Raw genomic sequence first — 22,500 nt, forward strand, 5'->3', positions numbered from 1 at the left:
TGTGTGTGTGTGTGTGTGTGTGTGTGTGTGTGTGTGTTTGTGTGTGTGTGACTGTATAGTGTGTACAGTGTGTGTGTGTGTGTGTGTGTGTGTGTGTGTGTGTGTGTGTGTGCGCGCGCGTACCTTGCCGGCCAGGTACAGCATGTGTGTGTCGGGGTCGTAAAAAGGGAAGAGAACTCCAGAACCTCCGTCCACGTCCTCCTCCAGCAGAGGCTCGGTCAGGTCCTCCTACAGCGCGAGTAGCACAGTGAGAGCTGCCCATCACTTCACTCCAGCCACAGCTGCTCGTTTATCAGGGATCAACAGTCAGACTAATCTTAATATCTGAGTATCTGGAGTTCATGAGCGGATATCAGACTCACCCGAGGATGGAAACCCACCGTCTACATGTGTACATACTGTATGTGTGCTGTATAGGGGTCATACGCATCATAGATCAATGACATCAGTTCTCGTTCAGCCGTACCGGGTCCCACAGAGCGAACTGCCTCTGGTTCCAGCGAGAGTTTCCTGTCGTCAGCAGCAGGTTCAGGTCAGTCAGGAACAAAACCTTACTGGCCTTATGAGACTGACCACAGGATTCCTTCAGACAGAGAGAGATGGTGATGAGATGTTGATGAGATGTTGATGTGAGGTGTAAATAGCCTCTTTGTGACTGTCTGACCACAGCACTCGGTCACTGTAGGACTGCTGTGGCTGGAGCTGTGTAACCTTCACGTTTCCTGGACCTGCAGGACAGACAGTAGTTTGGTCACTCCAGTGTCTGCACTGGCTCTAGTGCAGCTCCACTAACCCTAACCCTAACCCTAACCCTAACCCTAACCCTAACCCTAACCTGGCAGAGGATTTTAGCAAGAGCAAGGACACTTTATCACATCGAGGCCTCAACATCCTCAGGACTAAGCTCCTCCTTGTCGCTCCTGCGACTGTCGCATCAACCTCCTCCTCCAGCACCACACCTCAGTCTCCCAGCTGTCAGTCACAAAATTCTCCAAGACCTTTGCATAATTAACTGGTTCAGATGTAAACAGAGCAGTTTGGTGTTCTAGATAAACTCAGAGAGTCAGAACCGTTCACAGTGGTGGTGATGGGAACCAGACGTCCCTCTAAAAGCTCCTCACAGAAAGTTCCTACATGAGCTGGTTCTGAATTCACTGCCTGATGACTGAGACGCTGTTTTATGAGAGTTTAGAGAACTTCAACTCCATTCATGGTGGAGGGAGACATGCAGGGCGCTGTGCGGCAAAATAGTCCCCAAAGAAAACCCATTATTCCAGATTTTCCACTATTTTCCATCATCAGCATTCCATATAAGCTCAGAAGACTCGTGTAGGTTCTCTGGAGGTATCTACTTTGAATTATTCAGTATCTGCTCTGAATAAGTCTGAAACTCCTGTAGAGAGTGAGGAGCTGGACCCACAAATTACAGTTTAATGGGTTAACGAGTCTCTTGTGCTAGTGTCCACCCTTCAGTCCAGCCTGGACCACTAGTTACCTGTGTTCTCCCTCAGTTACCTGCAGCAGGTGTCCTGTGCGCGGGTCGATGATGCGGACACTCTTGTCCTTGCAGGTTGTGGCCAGTCTGCTGCCGTCCTCACTGAAGCCCACCGAGAGCACCAGGTCAGTGTGTACACGGATCACACACACAGGGGTCTTCACCACTACACCCGCACCATCCAGGCGCCACACACACACCTGCAGAGAGAAGAGAGAGGAGGGTGATTTACATCACTCAGATACACACTGATCACAGCCTGCACTCTTACAAACACGGTTCTTCAAGGTTCTTAAAAAGATGGTTCTTTAGTAAAGACAGTCATTCTCTACCGAGCGATTAACTCTCAATGATGATTTGCACGCTTGAAGGGTTCTCTGCATGGTGAAATGGCTGGAGGGAGAATGTCTTGTATGTGGTTCTATATAGAACCAAAAAGGGTTCTGCTATTTTTGCGATGTCAAGCTTGTAGCAATAGAACAGTTCGGTGCTGTATAGATCCCTTTTCAAAAAGGTGCTACATAGAACCATATACAACACATTTTCCCCAAGTCAAAAGAACCAATTTTACCATGCAGAGAACCCTTTAAGCATGGAAATTGGTCGTTGTGTTCTATATAGAACCATCATCTTGACTAAAGAACCCTTGGAGAACCATCGTTTTAAAGTACGTAAACAAAGGCATTGTTTTAAGTTTTAAGAGGGGAAATTTAACTTTGATGCAGACGAGTTAGACCAATCAGAAGCAACCAAACCTCCATGTGTTGTGACATCATAACCACAACTTACTGGCGGTTTGGCTCACTATGTTCAGGGGTCAAGTGTCAAGCCAGGAAAGGTGAACGTTGTGGTCTTTTTGGCCAAAATAAATCAGGCCTGAATCTCAATTCATAAAAAATTTAAACTGCAGCCGCGAACGTCGTTGGAAAAATGGGATGTTTTCCCCAAACTGTCGGCGGGTGTTTCTGTTTGCGTGTCTGCTGACCTGCTGCAGCGTCTGTACTGTATCTGAGCACCTGGTAGTCGTACGCCGAGCTCAGCAGTATGTCTTTGGCCGTTGGGTGCCACTCGATGAGGCCCACTCTGCGGCTGTGCCCGAGCAGCTCCTTCCTCGCCGAGATGAGGTTTTCCTTCAAACCGCTGTCCGGAATTTCCCACACCTTAACCTGCAGACGGACACGCTTCACTCAGAACAGACAGACTGGCTTTTATAAACATAATGATAAAAACAGAGCAGCGAAGGCTGTTTGACCCGCAACTCTGACCAAAAACCTGATATTTGACGTTTTACCCGAATTAACCTTGTTGTTTTTTTGTAAATATGCGCTCTTTCCATATTTGCTAGATGCAACATTCCATAAAAAGTTGGGGAAGGAGTATGTTTACCTTTCTGTTAAAGTAGCTTTCCTGCAGGCAGGTCAGTCTGGCACCCACCTGATCAAACAGCTATGCTGTTGTAACAGCCTGATCAAACAGCCATACTGAGTGTGCAATGTAGCTTGACGTCGTTGGACACCACTGAAAAAGACGGCGTCTAGAAGGCAGCATTTGTTGCTCCAGAATGTGTTCAGTGTTAATGAAGCTTTCACAGACGAGCAAGTTACCCACTAATACCCGCCCCCACTCACACCCTGACAGATGCTGGATTTTGAACTTTATGCTGGTAACAGTCTGGATGGGCCTTTCTACTTTAACCCAGAGAACACAACATCCTTCATATCTATAAACAAACTGAAAGGTTGATTCGTCAGAACACAGTACAGGTTCAGGGCTCGAGCCCAGAGATGGTGTCCAGTCTGGTGATAAAGAAACATCCCAGTTTTTAATGCAGCTCCATCTGAAGGGTTGAAGCATTCGTTCAAGCTGTGGTTTTCAGCCTTTGCCTTTACACGTAGAGATTTCTCTGGATTCCCTGATTTTATGCACCCTAGAGGGTTAAATGCCTAAAATCCTTGCTGTCGCTTGTTAAGGAAAGTGTTAAACGTTCTTAAACCGTTGGATATTTTGCTGATGTAGTGTTTGGCCACAGCGAGTCTCGACCCGTCCTCACTCTAAAGGACTCTGCGTTTCCTGGATGCTCCTTTTACACCCGTGCATGACTGTGTCACCTGTTTAAGACTTTTTTAAAAGACATTTCATAATTTAAGTTGCCTCTTTTTTGGAAAGTGCTGCAGGCATCAGTTTCAGAATGAGCGCATATGAACAAAAAACAATGAAGTAGAGAAAATAAAACATTATCTTGTCTTAGTACTGCTTTGTTTAAATACTGCTTTCTGTTTTTCTCATTTCACGCACTGTCCCATCTACACTGGTACTGAGGTTTATGAGTGATGGACTGAATTATGGATAGAAGCAACACTAATGAGTCAAGGCTGAGTGCAGTTGCTATAGTGGAGACTGTTGCCATAGCAGCAGTGAGGTTGTGGCTGGATGTTGCTATAGAAACCGTGCAGTCCTCGGAGCAGGAGGCGATGCGGTGGTCATTAAAGGGGTCCCACTTTATATCCAGAACTCTGGCCCTGTGCCCGCACACGCGGGGGTGATGGGGGTCGACACGGCCCGTCTGCAACACACACACATGCATACGTGAGCATTTAATACACAAACACAATCACACCTGAGCCAGGTACTCGGATTACCCGTCCCAGGTGTTATTTATTTATTAATTAGGAGAAGGGAGGGGTCTGGTGGACTCACACGTCGGATGGAGATGACGATGAAGGCTCCGCCCCCGGCACACTCCGTAACCACTGCGATGAAGTGTGGGTTGACAGCACAACAGTGGTTGTCATGGACGCCTCGTGTGATTGGCAGGCCGTCATAGCTTTGATCTTTGCTCGCTGGTTTACCGTAAACATGCCGGAACTTAGAGCTGCGGTACGGAGGGTGCCAAGACATCTGCACAACACGGACAACAGCCTCATCAATCACGATATCAATCACAATCAACCATCAATCAACATCCTAACCCTAACCAACAACCTCACTTAAAGATCTCTCAAAACTAAAGGCCCAAACCAACAACCTCACTTAAAGATCTCTCAAAACTAAAGGCCCAAACCAACAACCTCACTTAAAGATCTCTCAAAACTAAAGGCCCAAACCAACAACCTCACTTAAAGATTTCTCAAAACTAAAGGCCCAAACCAACAACCTCACTTAAAGATCTCTCAAAACTAAAGGCCCAAACCAACAACCTCACTTAAAGATCTCTCAAAACTAAAGGCCCAAACCAACAACCTCACTTAAAGATCTCTCAAAACTAAAGGCCCAAACCAACAACCTCACTTAAAGATCTCTCAAAACTAAAGGTCCAACCCAACAACCTCACTTAAAGATCTCTCACAACTAAAGGCCCAAACCAACAACCTCACTTAAAGATCTCTCAAAACTAAAGGCCCAAACCAACAACCTCACTTAAAGATCTCTCAAAACTAAAGGTCCAACCCAACAACCTCACTTAAAGATCTCTCAAAACTAAAGGCCCAAACCAACAACCTCACTTAAAGATCTCTCAAAACTAAAGGCCCAAACCAACAACCTCACTTAAAGATCTCTCAAAACTAAAGGCCCAAACCAACAACCTCACTTAAAGATCTCTCAAAACTAAAGGTCCAACCCAACAACCTCACTTAAAGATCTCTCACAACTAAAGGCCCAAACCAACAACCTCACTTAAAGATCTCTCAAAACTAAAGGCCCAAACCAACAACCTCACTTAAAGATCTCTCAAAACTAAAGGTCCAACCCAACAACCTCACTTAAAGATCTCTCAAAATTAAAGGCCCAAACCAACAACCTCACTTAAAGATCTCTCAAAACTAAAGGTCCAACCCAACAACCTCACTTAAAGATCTCTCAAAACTAAAGGCCCAAACCAACAACCTCACTTAAAGATCTCTCAAAACTAAAGGTCCAACCCAACAACCTCACTTAAAGATCTCTCAAAACTAAAGGCCCAAACCAACAACCTCACTTAAAGATCTCTCAAAACTAAAGGTCCAACCCAACAACCTCACTTAAAGATCTCTCAAAACTAAAGGCCCAAACCAACAACCTCACTTAAAGATCTCTCAAAACTAAAGGCCCAACCCAACAACCTCACTTAAAGATCTCTCAAAACTAAAGGCCCAAACCAACAACCTCACTTAAAGATCTCTCAAAATTAAAGGCCCAACCTAACAACCGCACAAAAAGATCTCTCAAAATTAGAGGTCCAACCAAATTACAATCCCGAAAGATGTCTCAGAAACTGAAGCTCCAAACACATCTCACAGAAAGTTTACTCAGGGACTCATAATCCATCCGAACTGCCTTACTGAAAGCTCTGTCAGGAACTAAAGGTCTAGCTGGTCACCTCTAACCTGCGAGATCGGTCTGCTGATGTGAGCAGTCTTTGACGTAAAGAGGAATTTACATTGCAAATCTGGGCACCTGTAGCTTCAGGCTCAGTTCCATAAACACTGACACAGGCTATCGCTACCACAGTCAAATCATTACAGAATTTCATAGTGAAATCTTCTGGAATTACATCATAAATACTGACTTTTTCTTCCAGCATCTCATGAAATATTGAGTCTGTCTTCGAACGCTGCCCTCAGTAAATCTTTAATGACAAGGAGTCATATTGCATTACAAGACAAGACTTTACAACACTGGACATCTGACATTTAACCTGAACACACACACACACACACACACACACACACACACACACACACACACTGTTACGTCACAGGGAGCGGCTGAAGCCGGAGTTACTTTATAAAGCTGTAGGTTAAACTGCACCGCCTCCTCTTCAGCAGCCAAATGCTGTAAGCTGCAGGGAAGATAGTGTTTATATTACATTTCCCTACGCTGATAAGCCAGCGCTCTCTCTCTCTCTCTCTCTCTCTCTCTCTCTCTCTCTCTCCCTCTTCCTTTTACCCACTCACTTACATATAAACTTTCTCTCCTTTGCACACTCGAGCCTTTCCTCTCCACTAGTGTAATGTTTCCGGTCTTAATACCAAGTTACCTACGCTTAACTGTGTACCTCTGTAAACATGTGTGTGCCTGTGTGTATATGTGTGTGCCTGTGTATACCTGTGTGTGCCTGTGTGTTCCTGTGTGTGCCTATGTATACCTGTGTCTACTTGAATGTAACTGGGTGTCCCTGTGTGTGCCTGTGTATACCTGTGTGTGCCTGTGTGTACCTGTGTGTGCCTATGTATACCTGTGTCTACTTGAATGTAACTGGGTGTCCCTGTGTGTGCCTGTGTATACCTGTGTGTGCCTGTGTGTACCTGTGTGTGCCTATGTATACCTGTGTCTACTTGAATGTAACTGGGTGTCCCTGTGTGTGCCTGTGTATACCTGTGTATGCCTGTGTGCACATGTGTGTGCACCTGAATGTACCTGTGTCTACGTGAATGTAGCTGTGTGTTCCTGTGTGAACCTGTGTACATGTGTGTGCACCTGAATGTACCTGTGTTTGCTTGAATGTAGCTGTGCGTTCCTGTGTGAACCTGTGTACATGTGTGTGTACCTGAATGTACCTGTGTTTACTTGAACGTAGCTGTGCGTTCCTGTGTGAACCTGTGTACATGTGTATGCACAGGAATGTACCTGTGTTTACTTGAACGTAGCTGTGCGTTCCTGTGTGAACCTGTGTACATGTGTGTGCACCTGAATGTACCTGTGTTTACTTGAACGTAGCTGTGCGTTCCTGTGTGAACCTGTGTACATGTGTGTGCACCTGAATGTACCTGTGTTTACTTGAAGGTAGCTGTGCGTTCCAGTGTGAACCTGTGTACATGTGTGTGCACCTGAATGTACCTGTGTCTACTTGAATGTAGCTGTGCGTTCCTGTGTGAACCTGTGTACATGTGTGTGCACCTGAATGTACCTGTGTCTACTTGAATGTAGCTGTGCGTTCCTGTGTGAACCTGTGTACATGTGTGTGCACCTGAATGTACCTGTGTCTACTTGAATGTAGCTGTGCGTTCCTGTGTGAACCTGTGTACATGTGTGTGCACCTGAATGTACCTGTGTCTACTTGAATGTAGCTGTGCGTTCCTGTGTGAACCTGTGTACATGTGTGTGCACCCGAATGTACCTGTGTTTTATGTGAATGTAGCTGTGCGTTCCTGTGTGAACCTGTGTACATGTGTGTGCACCTGAATGTACCTGTGTTTACTTGAAAGGAGCTGTGTGTTTCCAAACTGCTTCCAGTAAAGAAAAACAGTAAAGCTGTTGGAAATATTACTTAATGTTAGTGTTTGTATGTGTATGTCTTACCTTAACGATGGTCATACAGACTCCAGGTTCACAACAGGTGCGCTCAACATCAGCGAGTGGACAACTTGTGACTGCAACAGGAGACTGTACCCTGTGTGTGTGTGTGTGTATTCAGCAGCAGGTGTTACCCACATTGGCATTCATGCATAAGTCATGATGATTGGTGTGAATAAGAAAACACAGTTTGAGTGTTTGTGTTATTACTGCCGTCTCAGCAAGTAAAGTCTTCTTAAATTAACTAAATATTTCTATTATTTCTCATTATTATCGCCCTTAGTAAGACTCTGCATTATATAAGGGAAAAAAATCGCAAAATAACCACACATGACCTCACAATGACAGATAATACTTTTGATTAATTACTGACTGGATTATTCAATATTATTTTATGATATTCATATTATTTGCTGTGAGACTGGAGTGCTGCGCCAAACAAACACTGCTCTTACACTTATACACTTACACTAACACACTGTACAAACACCCACCTCGCACGGCCACTAACCGGCCACTTTATTAGAAACACCTGCCTTGTACTTCCACTAACCGGCCACTTTATTAGAAACACCTGCCTTGTACTTCCTCTAACTGGCCACTTTATTAGAAACACCCACCTTGTACTTCCACTAACCGGCCACTTTATTAGAAACACCCACCTTGTACTTCCTCTAACTGGCCACTTTATTAGAAACACCCACCTTGTACTTCCACTAACCGGCCACTTTATTAGAAACACCCACCTTGTACTTCCTCTAACTGGCCACTTTATTAGAAACACCCACCTTGTACTTCCACTCTCTGTCCACTTTATTAGAAACACCCACCTTGTACTTCCTCTAACTGGCCACTTTATTAGAAACACCCACCTTGTACTTCCACTAACCGGCCACTTTATTAGAAACACCCACCTTGTACTTCCCCTAACTGGCCGTTTTATTAGAAACACCCACCTTGTGCTTCCACTAACCGGCCACTTTATTAGAAACACCCACCTTGTACTTCCTCTAACTGGCCGTTTTATTAGAAACACCCACCTTGTGCTTCCACTAACCGGCCACTTTATTAGAAACACCCACCTTGTACTTCCACTAACTGGCCACTTTATTAGAAACACCCACCTTGTACTTCCACTAACCGGCCACTTTATTAGAAACACCCACCTTGTACTTCCACTAACTGGCCGTTTTATTAGAAACACCCACCTTGTACTTCCTCTAACTGGCCACTTTATTAGAAACACCCACCTTGTACTTCCACTAACTGGCCACTTTATTAGAAACACCCACCTTGTACTTCCTCTAACTGGCCGTTTTATTAGAAACACCCACCTTGTGCTTCCACTAACCGGCCACTTTATTAGAAACACCCACCTTGTACTTCCTCTAACTGGCCGTTTTATTAGAAACACCCACCTTGTACTTCCACTAACCGGCCACTTTATTAGAAACACCCACCTTGTACTTCCACTAACTGGCCACTTTATTAGAAACACCCACCTTGTACTTCCACTAACCGGCCACTTTATTAGAAACACCCACCTTGTACTTCCTCTAACTGGCCACTTTATTAGAAACACCCACCTTGTACTTCCACTAACCGGCCACTTTATTAGAAACACCCACCTTGTACTTCCACTAACCGGCCACTTTATTAGAAACACCCACCTTGTGCTTCCACTAACTGGCCACTTTATTAGAAACACCCACCTTGTACTTCCACTAACTGGCCACTTTATTAGAAACACCCACCTTGTACTTCCACTAACCGGCCACTTTATTAGAAACACCCACCTTGTACTTCCACTAACCGGCCACTTTATTAGAAACACCCACCTTGTACTTCCACTAACCGGCCACTTTATTAGAAACACCCACCTTGTACTTCCACTAACCGGCCACTTTATTAGAAACACCCACCTTGTACTTCCTCTAACTGGCCACTTTATTAGAAACACCTGCCTTGTGCTTCCACTAACTGGCCACTTTATTAGAAACACCCACCTTGTACTTCCTCTAACTGGCCACTTTATTAGAAACACCCACCTTGTACTTCCACTAACCGGCCACTTTATTAGAAACACCCACCTTGTACTTCCACTCACTGGCCACTTTATTAGAAACACCCACCTTGTACTTCCACTCACTGGCCACTTTATTAGAAACACCCACCTTGTTGGCAGAACCGTTCCTTTAAGGCTGCTTGTGATTATGTTGCTACACACTGGGCCTGTGATGCACCTCAGAATAGTTGGACAGCTAAAGATCGGCCAGCGTCTCCACTGACGGCACTGATTTTTATCAGAAAGCCCACAGAAAGTCACGCAGAACCTTGATTGGTCAGTGTGCTCACAGCACACTTTAAGCGTTGTGATAGGTTAGAGGGCTGGCTCATTTGCATACTGCAGCCTTGTATGATACCAGTACTGAAAAAGCCAAAATCATGATAACGACTAGCAAGTGACCAGCCTTAATCCAGCTTCAGTCTCCAGAGAGAACGCTGGTGAGACGGCAGCACAGAGAGAGACTGAGAGGGTGACGGACGGTCATTTCACCAGTTAGCATTTTATTCATCTTTACACATTCACACCAAACAGACTTTAGCCTGGGGCTAAAACACGTCTGACCACTCCTTACTGCCCTCAATCAGCTGCCTGTGCATGAAGAGTCACTGAGGTTTATCATGTACACCCCAGCCAGGAGATACACAATCTCCAAACACGCCTCGCCTCGCCTCGGCCGCCTCGCAGGCTCCGCCCACGCTCACATGCTTTCATGGATCGTTCAGTTCAACTTTTCATTCCTGAGTATGTTTTCTGTCCAGTAGGGTTATTGATGCTGTCCATTGTCCACTCCATAGACAGTGAGGTCATGAAGAGTCCAGTCATTTGGCGACAGTGAGTTGGAGTTTGACTGTCCAATCAGAGGTCAGGAAGCCCATCAGCCTCGATCTCATCCGTGATCATCATGGAGATCTGCGCAAACGACGGCCGCTCTTCTGGTCTCTTGGCAACCGGAACATAGAAACAGGCACAATTAGCACAATTAGGACCGTGCATGGATGATCGAACACAAACATTAATGAAGCAGAAATCAAATTTCCGCATGCAGCTCGACAAAAAACGACTTAAAAGACAGCAAATCTGTGTCTCCAAGTTCAGAGTGTTGCCATGGTCACGCCTGCGGTGTTCAGTCCCACTGCTGTCAGGAACAGAACGGGTTGCCAGCTATTCCGAATTCATAAAACGTTCCGTTTCCTTTTTAAACCTTTTTCTGCGCCTGCTGTTCATTTAGAGCAGAAAACACACCCTGCGACCGCGCTAACCAATTTCAACAAAAATCAAACCACTTCGGGAGCCACAAACATTTTATGACCGTTTTATAAACGTAACAGGTCACAGTCTGGGCTGTAAATGTGTCTCAGGATGTGTTAATGTGCTAATATAGGCTAAAAATATAAACTCGGACTCCCTTCGCTCTGACACTTGATATAAATAAATTGGCCTTCTTTAGTTTGCATTAGTGGGCCGTTAACGAGCGCTAACTGGTGGGATATAGGCTTCCATTACTTGTTAGCTCCAGACTAAGAAAACGCCCCCCCCCTATTTAGTTTATTACAGTCTCTATTACTGCCTTGAGTTTAAACAGATCAGAACGTGATGCCTGTAAAAATCTAAGATCCGAGTTCTTTTTCGTTTTTGAAGGTTTTCCTTGCAACTTGTGGATCTGTTTGAATTACAGACACACGTGTTTATTTCTCTAATAACGTATATCATGAGAAGACGTATATAAAACAATAACCATGTGCTGTAATGTTCCACATTTCATGCTTCCTCTAAGTTAAACTCAGTGTCTTTGATTCATTAGATGAAGCGCGCTCACCTCCTGCCAGCACAGCTTCATGATGTCGTGGATGTAGGGCGTGGCCATTTTCGGGCGATAGAGACGATAACCCTGGGTCACCATGGTGACGACCTCATGGTTAAGGTTTTTCTCAAAGGGCATCTTTCCCTCCGTGAACACCTCCCACATCAGGACACCTGGGAAAAGAGCTTTCTTCATCACCACGATCTTCATCACCACGAAACAACACATACGGTCTGCTAGACATTCAGCACTAAGAACCGTGGTTCCTCTAAAACCAGCTCAGAGACCTGCTACCCAGCCCCTCTACCCCCCTACGCCACCCAGCCCCGCTCATTAATGACACCCTGCTCTCACCGAATGACCACACGTCAGACTTGCTGCTGTATTTGCAGAAGTTAAAGACCTCAGGTGGAGACCACTTCACTGGGAACTTCGCTCCTGAGGAACTGGTGTACTGGTCATCTATAACATACCTGCAAACCGAGAGGGCAGAGGTTTCACTTAGTGCTGCACGGTCCAGTTTCTGGATGTAATGAGACAGTAAGGAGATCCTCTAAGGTCATATCACTCACTTTCTCCTTCACAGAGGAATGATGCTCTTTCTTTTATTTACCCTGTCATTTTTACATGTTTACACTTACAGGAAAAGATCGAACCGATAGAACAGGTTAGACTGCATGACCAAACACAGCCTGGCCTTACAGTGACTGACCTGCAGGCTCACGCAGGCCTCGCAGGGGATAAGAACATGGACAGCTGTAATTTTAGATCGGGATGTTCCTCTTTACAGGTGTAGTGTTTAGAGTGGGTCGTACCTGTGGTCAGGTGTCATGTTTAGCGTGGGTCGTACCTGGCCATGCCAAAGTCTGACACTTTGACCACGTGCGAGTCGTTGACGAGGCAGTTTCTGGCAGCCTGTGGACCAAGAGTCACATCTCATCCACACGGACCATTTACAGTTATATCTTTTCAGTACTCATTACAGCATTAACCTGAATAGCCTTTAATATGGTCAGGTACTGAAAACCATATTAGTCTGAAAAACTGTGCATGTATATTCTCATTAGTACTGAGCTGAGCGGTTCTGACCAGGTCTCTGTGGATGAAGTGGTTCTCCTCCAGGTACTGCATGCCCTGGCTGATGTCGTGACAAATACTCAGCAGGTTCTGGGGGCCGAAGGTGCCGCGGCGCTGACGGATGTAGTTCAGCAGGCAGCCCAGCTCCATGAACTCCGTCACCAGGTAGATCGGGTTCTGCTGCGTACAAACACCGTACAGCTGCACCAGCTTTGGGTGGGACAGATTCCTGGAACCATAAACAAACACAATTTAAACAGTGTAGAACAACAATCAACCACAATCAGGTCACCTTCACATCTGACACTAACCTACAGCACTGTGCAGCAATCAGAGAGCACCCTTCATTAACTCAACCCTGACTCGAAGGGACAAGATCTTCACCTTTCAGGAGAAGTTTGAGAGGAGGTCAGATAGAACCGAATCCACTTCAAGGAAAATATGTGAAGCTTCCAAAAACGGATTAAAAGCTTCAAAAACATTGTGGCTCCTAACAACCACCTGGAAGAGCTGGTGGGCCCCAGACCTGCCCCCATCAGATAAGCAGCACTGAAAGCTTTGACCTCTGAGAGAGAGGAGAACATCAAGCTGCTTCAGATCTGAAAACATCCACAGGTGTTTCTGTCCATCCTTCCACTGTGAGAAGACCACTCAGCACTGTGGGTCTGAAAGGACGTGTAGCTGATCAGGAAGAACCTCACTGAGAAAAGGAGACGGACACATCAAACAAAGAAGCTGGACGATGGACTGACCACCCCAGAGTCCAGACCTCAGCACCACTGAATGGGTTTGATCATCAACCAGCTTCTCAGACTGAGCTTTGGCGACGTGTCTGCAGGTTCTCTGAGGAACTGAAAGTGAGGCTCCTGAGAAGAACGGAAGCTAGAATGAAGGTGAAGAGACTCACTGACCACTGGCACTGGCATTAATGTCTGTTTAGAGTGGAATGTGAATAGTTGAAGGTGGTCTCTGACTGCTGTGCAGTGCTGTACACGTGTTTTAGATTTTTATTTTGCTTTTATATCTGGAAAAGCATTTATTCAGTTAAAGGCCTTGAACTGATACATGCATGATGAGCTGGCAAAAGCACAGGCACTGTCAGACTGAAGCGTCTGAGAGAGAACAGAGCTGAGGGCAGGGGCTGTTTATAAGTCAGTGCTCAGCACTTTTACTTCCCAACACTAGAACATTCACCAGACTCAACTAAAAACAGCTGCGACATTGCTGACGATGTTCATCTACTGAGCTTAACTTGTCTGTTTTATTTTACGTCAATTCCAGTAACTGTGCTTTAAAGTGGAGGACGCATAAACCAAAACGCAGACTTAGTCCAGGGGCGTGTAAACTTTTACACACAACGATACGTCATTTCCATGTGAGGAACAAAAATAATAACATGACCGAATAAACAACAACTTCATTAATATCTATTCATTTTTAATGACTCTTAATACAAGCCAATTTCCAAAAATGGGGACGCTGTGCTAAAAGTAAATAACAATGAAGACCAAATCATTTAAACCATATTTATAAAGGAAAATACCACCAAGACCACATATCAAATGCTGGGACTCAGAAATGTTGTTTTTCAGAAAAATCTTTGCCTATTTTGAATTTGATGCCAACAAGACATTCCAGTAAAGTCGGGACGGGTCTGTTCACCGCTGAGCTTCATCACCTCTTTAACAGCTCTGTCAGGGTTTGGGAACTGAGGAGACGCTGCTGTAGCTCTGACAGTGGAATGTTTCCTGTTCTTGTTTGATTCAGGATTTCAGCTGATCATCAGTTTGGTTTCCAGGTCTGGACTGCAGGCAGGTCAGTTTAGCGCCCAGACTCTTTTAATACGGAGCAGTGCTGCTGTAATACATGCAGAATGTGGTTTGGCATCGTCTTGCTGAAATAATCAAGGCCTTCCCTGAAAAAGACGTCGTCTGGACGGCAGCAGATGTTGATAAAACATGTTTATATCATTCAGCTTTAATGGAGCCTTCACAGATGAGCAGGTCACCCAGGCCATGTGCACTAATGCCCCCTAAACCATCATGAATACTGGCTTTAGAACTGAGCACTGATAACAAGCGGAGTGGTCTTCAGCCTGGAGGACACAGTGTCCATGATTTCCTAAAGAATTTCTTATGTTGATTCATCGGACCGCCGGACACTTTTCCACTTCCCCTCAGTCCATTTTAAATGAGCTCAGGCCCAGAGAAGGTGGCAGCGTTTCTGGGTCCTGTTTATATTTGGGTTCTTCTTTGTGTTTTAGAGTTTAACAGCGTTTGCATTTAACATGAATTGTACGTTTTAAATGATCTGCACATCATTGCATTTTGTTTTTATTTACATTCTGCACAGCGTCCTGACTTTTTTAAAATGGGGTTGTAATTATGTCATGGTTACATATGCCTTAATAACCAGTTTTACTTATGAATAATAAGAAATAATCCTTTGAATTATGAACCATTTACTCAGTGACGTATATAATGAGGGAATACAATGACAAATATTCAGAAGTACAGAAATCTAATAATTCATTACAGGTTAAGAATGAATGTTATTTGTATTAATATTAATATTACAAAACAATGTATAAAGCAGTTTAATAGTTATTCATTATTTTGCTACTTCACGATGTTTAAACTTCCTAAATGCACTTTTTAAAACGTTATCATTCATTGGGATTTATGAAATCAGAATGTATTTATAAAAATGTGTCGTTTTTCTTATTACGCATTAGCAGCTGTTTATTGATTTGTACCTCACTAAGTAAACGGCTAACGATTCAGGTGGGACCACTTGTTAATGCACAGCTACTGCATAACGATGAACTACCACACATGCACGCTATCAGAAAACGAGTAAGCTGCTGTTTATTATTATGCAGGTTGTTATTATGAAGGTGGATTATATTATATTGCAGCATCTAACGAGCACTAATCCCTGACTGATGAACAAATAAACAGACAAGCAGAAGTAAATCTTCCCCTTAGCAGCAGTGCAGCTCCGCGGTGGCTGGTCCTATAAACAGTCTGTGGTCAGTGCTGCTGCCCTGAGCTGGAGGTTGACCACAATTCTGCTAACCCCTGCTCCCTTTGCCACCCCCCCTCCACCCCCCACCTCTACCACTCGTAAAGTGATGTGCGAAGTGTTGACTGTGGGTCGAGCGAAACAAGAAAAAACCACCAGCCACCAGCGTCTGTTTCCGCACTGCAGGGTCCTGCACGGCCGAATGAAGCTCTTACAGCAGCTCAGGAAAACAGAGTCAACAGAGTCAACAGAGTCAACAGAGTCATCAGAGTCAGACTCATTTTAATTAGGAAACACATAAACACCATTAGAAACATTCGCAGTCAAAATACTTCACATGGCTGCTGTTCACGCAGGTGATTTCACGGTAACGGACCTCAGCACTAACGTTACACTCTTCCTCCTCTTCGTCTTTTTCTCATTTTAGTGCCAGACTTCTCTTCCGCTCACTCATCCTGCCGATTTCAAAACATCTACACTGACTCCAGTCGGGGTCTGATCGTGAGATGTGGGCTTGTGTACAGCTGTTTTGATCAGATGACCTTAGCAACCACCTGGAATAACAGAGCAACCGCCTAACCACACTCCAGCAACCATCCTAGATACACTAAGAACTGCTTAGCAACCACCAGGAATACCACAGCAGCCGTGTGGAAACACACTAGCAATAGTGGAGGATCCCTTCAGCAGCGCAGTCACTTTCATCGCTTGTTTGTTTGTTTATTTATATATAAGAACACTGTAATTCCAGTGTTGACGCAATTCAGCCCAAGCGTTCAAACATTAAAACGTCTTTTCACCACAGTGGGCAATAAAAAGGTGTAATCAGAAGCCTAGAGAGGAAAGCGTACACACTGCACCACACACACCCGAGAGAGCTGAGTGTGTGTGACAGCTCGTCTAGTGTGAGACGCCAGGCTGCGTATTCAGTGTTATAAACGCTTATACACTAACCTTTCACCCTAAATGAACCCCTACAGTCTCCACAACAGCACAATTCACTACATGGCTGGATTAGACACTCGCATTACACCTGCGTTATGTGTTAAACGGCACCGTGATGGAGGAGTTTCATCAGATGCCAGTTATTTTATGCAGTTTAATGTTATAAATTATTATCAGCCAAATATCAGTTCTCGAAATCCTCCTTACAGCGGAATTCCATCAATTTTTCTAAATTGTCTGCTTAAAGTGGTTCAGATGTACAAAGAGTCGTTCAGAGCGGTTCTCTGTTCTAGATAAACTCCCCGAGTCAGAGCTCCTCACAGTGGTGGTGATGGGAACCAGATGTCCCCCTCTAAAAGCTCCTCACAGTGGTGGTGATAGGAACCAGACGTCCCCCTCTAAAAGCTCCTCACAGTGGTGGTGATGGGAACCAGACGTCCCTCTAAAAGCTCCTCACAGTGGTGGTGATAGGAACCAGACGTCCCTCTAAAAGCTCCTACAGAAAGTTCCTACATGAACTGGTTCTGAATTCACTGCCTGATGACTGAGACGCTGTTTTATGAGAGTTTAGAGAACTTCAACTCCATTCATGGTGGAGGGAGACATGCAGGGCGCTGTGCGGCAAAATAGTCCCCAAAGAAAACTCATTATTCCAGATTTTCCACTGTTTTCCATCATCAGCATTCCATATAAGCTCAGAAGACTCGTGTAGGTTCTCTGGTGGTTCTGGGTGGTGAATAAAGTGTCTGTATCTGTGTTGTAGTCATGGAGATGCCTGGTTCCCATCACCACCACTGTAAAGACGTCTGGACCAAAGAGACTGTTTTTTTACTTACATCATGACCTTGGCCTCCTCGATGAAGTCCTCCTCAGACATGGCTCCCTCGCGGATGGCTTTGATGGCAACTTTATGCAGAGCTCTCCACTTCCCCAGCCTGACCACTCCGAACTGACCGCTGCCCAGCTCCTTCATAAACGTCAGCTCAGACGGGTTGATCTCCCACTTATCTGCACACATAACGTCACCGTAGCAACGTTATAGGAAATGTGCCGTAACTCTGGCCACATTTTATGTATTGGGTTCTCATTTATTTGAAAATGAAATATAATATTATTGATGTATTTAATTCAATTAGTTTGTAAAAGTTACTATCTTAGCCCCTTAAATGTCCAGCGCCCGCCGGCTGGCCCACAGGTTTACTTCGCACTTCTAGAGCCTAAGAACAGCTCAGCCAGTTTGCACTGAGGTTCTAGTAGTTTCCGGATAATGAGCCTGGGATTTGATGAGGTTGATTAATGCCTTTGGTTTAGTGGTTTTGTGTGTTTTTGGAAGGCTACCAGTAAAGTGTTCACATTACCCTCTGGCCTCTCAGCGGTTGAACCGCTGTTAAACACAGACACAGGAACAGCTGTACAGCTATGATGTCTTCATGTGAAACTACTGCTAGCTCTATACTGAGAACAGATGATGTACAGCCCGACTATAAAAGGAGAAGTACCAGTGTACTGTGGGAAATTTGGAGAGAAGACACAGCCATACAGCAGCACCCTAGCAACCACCTGGAATAAGATATGAAAAGTTAAGCAATGGTCTAACCACCAAGATTACCACAGCAACCATCAAAAATACCATAGCAGCCACCAAGCAACACATTAGGAACCACCTGGGATAACATAGCAACTGCCTAGCAACCACCATCACCTTAGCACTTCAGGAAGCACTTTCCTGACTTATTTGTTATTAATGGATGTTGCTAAACAGGAACCATTTTTTGGTGGAGGGAGACATGCAGGGTGCTGTGCGGCAAAATAGTCCCCAAAGAAAACTCATTGTAAAGACGTCTGAACCGTTTCACACCAAACCACTCTGGACCACTCTGTGTATGATGCAATGATGGAATTTATCAGAAAATCGACGGATTTGCCCTTAAAACTGGAACTAGTGATGAAATTCAGACCCCAACCAATATAGTGGTCCTACACTTTTGGTAGAAAATGCACTTACACATTCTAACCACCAAAAATACAATAGCAACCTCCAAGCAACACCTTAGCAACCACCCGGGACAAGACAGTAACTACAGAAACACACCCTAACAACCACCACAGCCACCATCACCTCAGCAGTTATGCTTCTTAACTTAACTATCATCATTAATGTAGCGGTCTTCTGCCGTGTTGTAGGCTATGACTGGCCTTAATTTGCATGGTCAAAAGGTTTGCATAGTTCAGCCCAGCAAACAAGGTTACCTGAAAACTTTACAGCTTACACGTTGATTATGTTCCTGTGATTATAGCGGGACAGATTTAGTCTAGTGGCAGGGAGGCGTCTCTTATTGCGAGGATTTAGGATTTATTTATTTCACAGTTTTACAGAAGGCATGAGTATTTACAACCCCCACTTATACATTTACAACCCCGTGTCCTGTTCCAAAAAAGTTGGGACGGGGCAACAAAAGGCTGGTAAAGTTGTGTAATGCTACCAAAACACCTGGTTGATTAGCCACAGGTCAGTAACATGGTTGGGTATAAAAGAGCATCTCAGGGAGGCGGAGTCTTTCAGAAGTAGAGAGGAGGACGTCCCAACATTTTTGAAAATGGGGGTAAATAAATAAATAAGATGCAAACCCTTCTACAAATGAAAAAAATTAACGGAAATTTAGCAGTTCTCATGGTCTGGATCTGTACTTCATGACTGTCTCTGGATCTCCAGCCCCTGGGCTCTTGAAGGTGGTGGCCTCTCTCTGAGAGAGGAGTCCAGGATACAGAAGGCAAACCATCTACACAGCATGCCTCTTCTCGCTTTAAGGGCTGGTTGTGCGAGAACTTGAAGGGCTTTGTGATGCGTAGAATAAGCCCTGGCAGCTGGGCAGGCGAACTCTGGCATGGGGCGAATATAACCTGTGTGTATCACAGCTATTTTACGTTTTAAACTCTAGCTAACGAAACGTGGGATCTGAATCTGACCGTAGCTGAATCCTGCTGTTGTTGGAGCTGCTCTGTTCTGTTTGTTCACTGGATACCGCAGCCTGGACACCAGACCTGCAGGAACACAGGTACAGTCGTCTACTCACAAACACCAGAGTGAAGGGGTTAACAAGAGACAGTGTGTGTGTGTGTGTGTTACCTGCAGCGTTGTGTTTGTGGTACTCTATGAGTGCAGGTATGTCGTCGAACAGGTGTTTCTCAGCCAGGTAGAACTGCTTCGGGGAGCCTGCAGTCTCCTTAATGTGATAATGTCTGATCACCCCATCCCTGAAAAACACCAGGTACAGAGCACACAGTCATTCATAACCTAGTTCGCCTTACTGCAAGAAGGGCCAGGCTCCCCGGCCGGGCGGCGAGGGTTCGACTCCCCGGCCGGGCGGCGAGGGTTCGACTCCCCGGCCTGGCGGCGAGGGTTCGACTCCCCGGCCGGGCGGCGAGGGTTCGACTCCCCGGCCTGGCGGCGAGGGTTCGACTCCCCGGCCTGGCGGCGAGGGTTCGACTCCCCGGCCGGGCGGCGAGGGTTCGACTCCCCGGCCGGGCGGCGAGGGTTCGATTCCCCGGCAGGGTGGCGAGGGTCCTTCCTATCTGTGTGGGTTTCCTCCGGTTTGCGTCCCACAGTCCGGCGATTGTGAGATGCTAAACTGCCCCTGGATGTAATGTGTTCGTGACTGTATATGTCTGTGCGTCTGCCCTGCGAGGATCTGTTGACCTGGAGTGTGTTTTAAAAGTGTGCTAACTTCCAGACTTCTATACTTTCTAAATTGGATTTTCTTTGTATTTTCTTATGTGCGATGCACTCTGAAGGGCTGGGCCACGGTGTATTATAGATGCCGTATAACTAAACTAAAAATTCCTCATCAGGTGAATCTAATGCACTAAGTGTCAGGGGGTCGTAACTATTTGTATGTGCTTCAATAGCTGTGGCTGGCAAACCAAAATGAAAGTAAGGCAGAGACCTTCTACACTGCAGACTGGGGTTCAGTCCCCCGCCCGGGTAACCGCCCTACACTACACCAATAAGAGTCCTTGGGCAAGACTCCCAACACCACCTTCGCCTCCCTTTGTAAACGCAGTAGGATGTAGATGCATCACGGGGCTGTTGTAGGAGGACAAATGTGGCGATTTGCTGTAAATGTGAGCCTCGTGATTGATCTGTGGTTCCTTACCTTTTTTCTGCACCGTGCGAATACCACACAGCCCTCCCAGCCCCAGGTCCTTAGCAGGGACCCCCACCCACAGTCTAGTTCTGGCACAGGGTTAATTAGGCCTGTCACTGTTACTACATAAGAGTCAAATCACAGTTATCTGAGATGTTCACAGTTATTTAAGCTCAAGTCATATTGCGCTGCATCAAGCAGGTGTGAAGTGGGTCTGACGGACTGTGTAGTGTAGTGGTTAACACCTTCTACACTGTAGACTGGGGTTCAATCCTCCACCTGGGTAACCGCCCTACACTATTCCATTATGAGTCCTTGGGCAAGACCCTTAACTCTACCTTTGCTTACCTGTGTAAAATGATCAAACTGTAAGTCGCACTGGACTAGAGCATCTGTCAAATGCCATAAATGACTGAGGTGAATAAATGTAAACAAATCAGTAAATACATTCACTGAGACACCGTGAGGTCAATGAGAACAAAACAAATGCTCAAGCGTGTGTAAAACGACTGATTTATATTCAACATTTCACACTGAGCTGTGTTACATCCAACTAAACCAGACCAGCTGTGCTCTTATTTAATAAAGCAAGCGGTTCAGAAGTGATTTCAAGGGTTTCTGAGCCACGATCAGCTCAAAAAAGCGTTTTGTGAAATACTGTCACATTTACCACAATAACGAGAAATACTGCCATTCTGTCCCTCTGGTGAAGAAGGTGCAGCTCTGCTCGAGTGTGACTGCAGACGTTTGGGTGAGCACTGATTCGACTGGGGACCAGGGACCAGCCGACCCACCGAAAGATTCAGAGCACCTGTGCTGTCTTGGAGCTTGGCTGTATCATCACCAGGGAACTCGTGGTCTGCTGATGAAAGGGCCCAGGCTTGGACGGATGCTCCACCCGGGAGCCCCTGATTACACTTAAGTTTTTTGGGGTTAATTACGAGTTGGAAATTTGCGTCATGGAAGTCCGGTTTCCACCTACAACCATTTTCAGATCAAATCCATGTGTACTAATCTTCAGTAAGTGAGGCCTTTGGCGACTGAACGGGTGGTGCTTTTCTAGAATGTCCCATCTGTTTGGGTCATCAGGCTTCTTAACAGCTGGTTCGCGATTCTGATCATCTCTATTGATCTCGCAGCCGGTCATCCTCCTCCTCCAGTGATCTGGCTATGCTCGTCATGTGAACAAAATAAGGTCTACCAGTGAGAGGTGAGGCTTGACTTTGTCCTGCTCGTCTTCACCAAAGCTCGGAGGCTCCTGTCCTGCTTCCACATCCATGAAGAACCAGAGACAAAGCTCACTTAAAGAAGGTGCTGCTGGCTGGAGGGAAGGCTGTGATTGAGTGCTGTGAGGGGGGAAGATGGCAGTGATGACAGTTGTTTTCACCTCTGGAGACGACTTACCCCACAGACTTTGTGTAGAGAGAGACAGTGTAGGCTCCTGGACTGCTGGAGTCGCGCACCATGAACCCGCCTTCTTTACCCTGAACACACACACAGAGTACACGGTCAGCAGGAAGTGCTCTTCAGCAGCCTTAGCTCAGGCCACATGAACACACCACACACACACAGGTAGGTTCCCACAGTGTGTGTGAACGGAAATAACTCTGCCTGCTTTCTAGCTCTGAGATGATCTGTGTGCGTCTGGTTTCAGTACCTCTATAGTTACTGA

General features: G+C 45.6%; 2 protein-coding genes across 5 annotated transcripts in view; both read right to left on the minus strand.

The window, feature by feature from the left end:
- Window positions 1-7,853, minus strand: part of si:ch73-106g13.1 (coronin-2A) — a 15,663-nt gene extending 7,810 nt beyond the window's left edge. Inside the window, exons 1-7 of one of the 2 annotated variants that reach the window (XM_037541074.1) lie at window positions 7,775-7,853; window positions 4,193-4,393; window positions 3,942-4,058; window positions 2,512-2,661; window positions 1,516-1,695; window positions 467-583; window positions 124-228 (exon numbers count right to left, since the gene is read on the minus strand). In XM_037541074.1, coding sequence (XP_037396971.1) covers window positions 124-228; window positions 467-583; window positions 1,516-1,695; window positions 2,512-2,661; window positions 3,942-4,058; window positions 4,193-4,393; window positions 7,775-7,789 — 885 coding nt within the window. In that variant the 5' untranslated portion in view covers window positions 7,790-7,853. Of the gene's footprint in view, window positions 1-123; window positions 229-466; window positions 584-1,515; window positions 1,696-2,511; window positions 2,662-3,941; window positions 4,059-4,192; window positions 4,394-5,770; window positions 5,815-7,774 lie in introns of those variants that run through there. The other variant, XM_037541073.1, reaches the window with a different exon arrangement.
- A 2,458-nt stretch (window positions 7,854-10,311) lies between these two features.
- Window positions 10,312-22,500, minus strand: part of tec (tec protein tyrosine kinase) — a 29,420-nt gene continuing 17,231 nt past the window's right edge. For all 3 annotated transcript variants that reach the window (XM_037541454.1, XM_037541455.1, XM_037541456.1), the window contains exons 10-18: window positions 22,233-22,312; window positions 19,811-19,938; window positions 19,651-19,725; window positions 17,520-17,691; window positions 12,727-12,943; window positions 12,488-12,552; window positions 11,992-12,110; window positions 11,653-11,810; window positions 10,312-10,775 (exon numbers count right to left, since the gene is read on the minus strand). In XM_037541454.1, coding sequence (XP_037397351.1) covers window positions 10,692-10,775; window positions 11,653-11,810; window positions 11,992-12,110; window positions 12,488-12,552; window positions 12,727-12,943; window positions 17,520-17,691; window positions 19,651-19,725; window positions 19,811-19,938; window positions 22,233-22,312 — 1,098 coding nt within the window. In that variant the 3' untranslated portion in view covers window positions 10,312-10,691. The remainder of the gene's footprint in view (window positions 10,776-11,652; window positions 11,811-11,991; window positions 12,111-12,487; window positions 12,553-12,726; window positions 12,944-17,519; window positions 17,692-19,650; window positions 19,726-19,810; window positions 19,939-22,232; window positions 22,313-22,500) is intronic.

This window comes from Pygocentrus nattereri, chromosome 9 (assembly GCF_015220715.1).
Source record: "Pygocentrus nattereri isolate fPygNat1 chromosome 9, fPygNat1.pri, whole genome shotgun sequence".
In the NCBI taxonomy this organism is placed as follows: domain Eukaryota; kingdom Metazoa; phylum Chordata; class Actinopteri; order Characiformes; family Serrasalmidae; genus Pygocentrus; species Pygocentrus nattereri.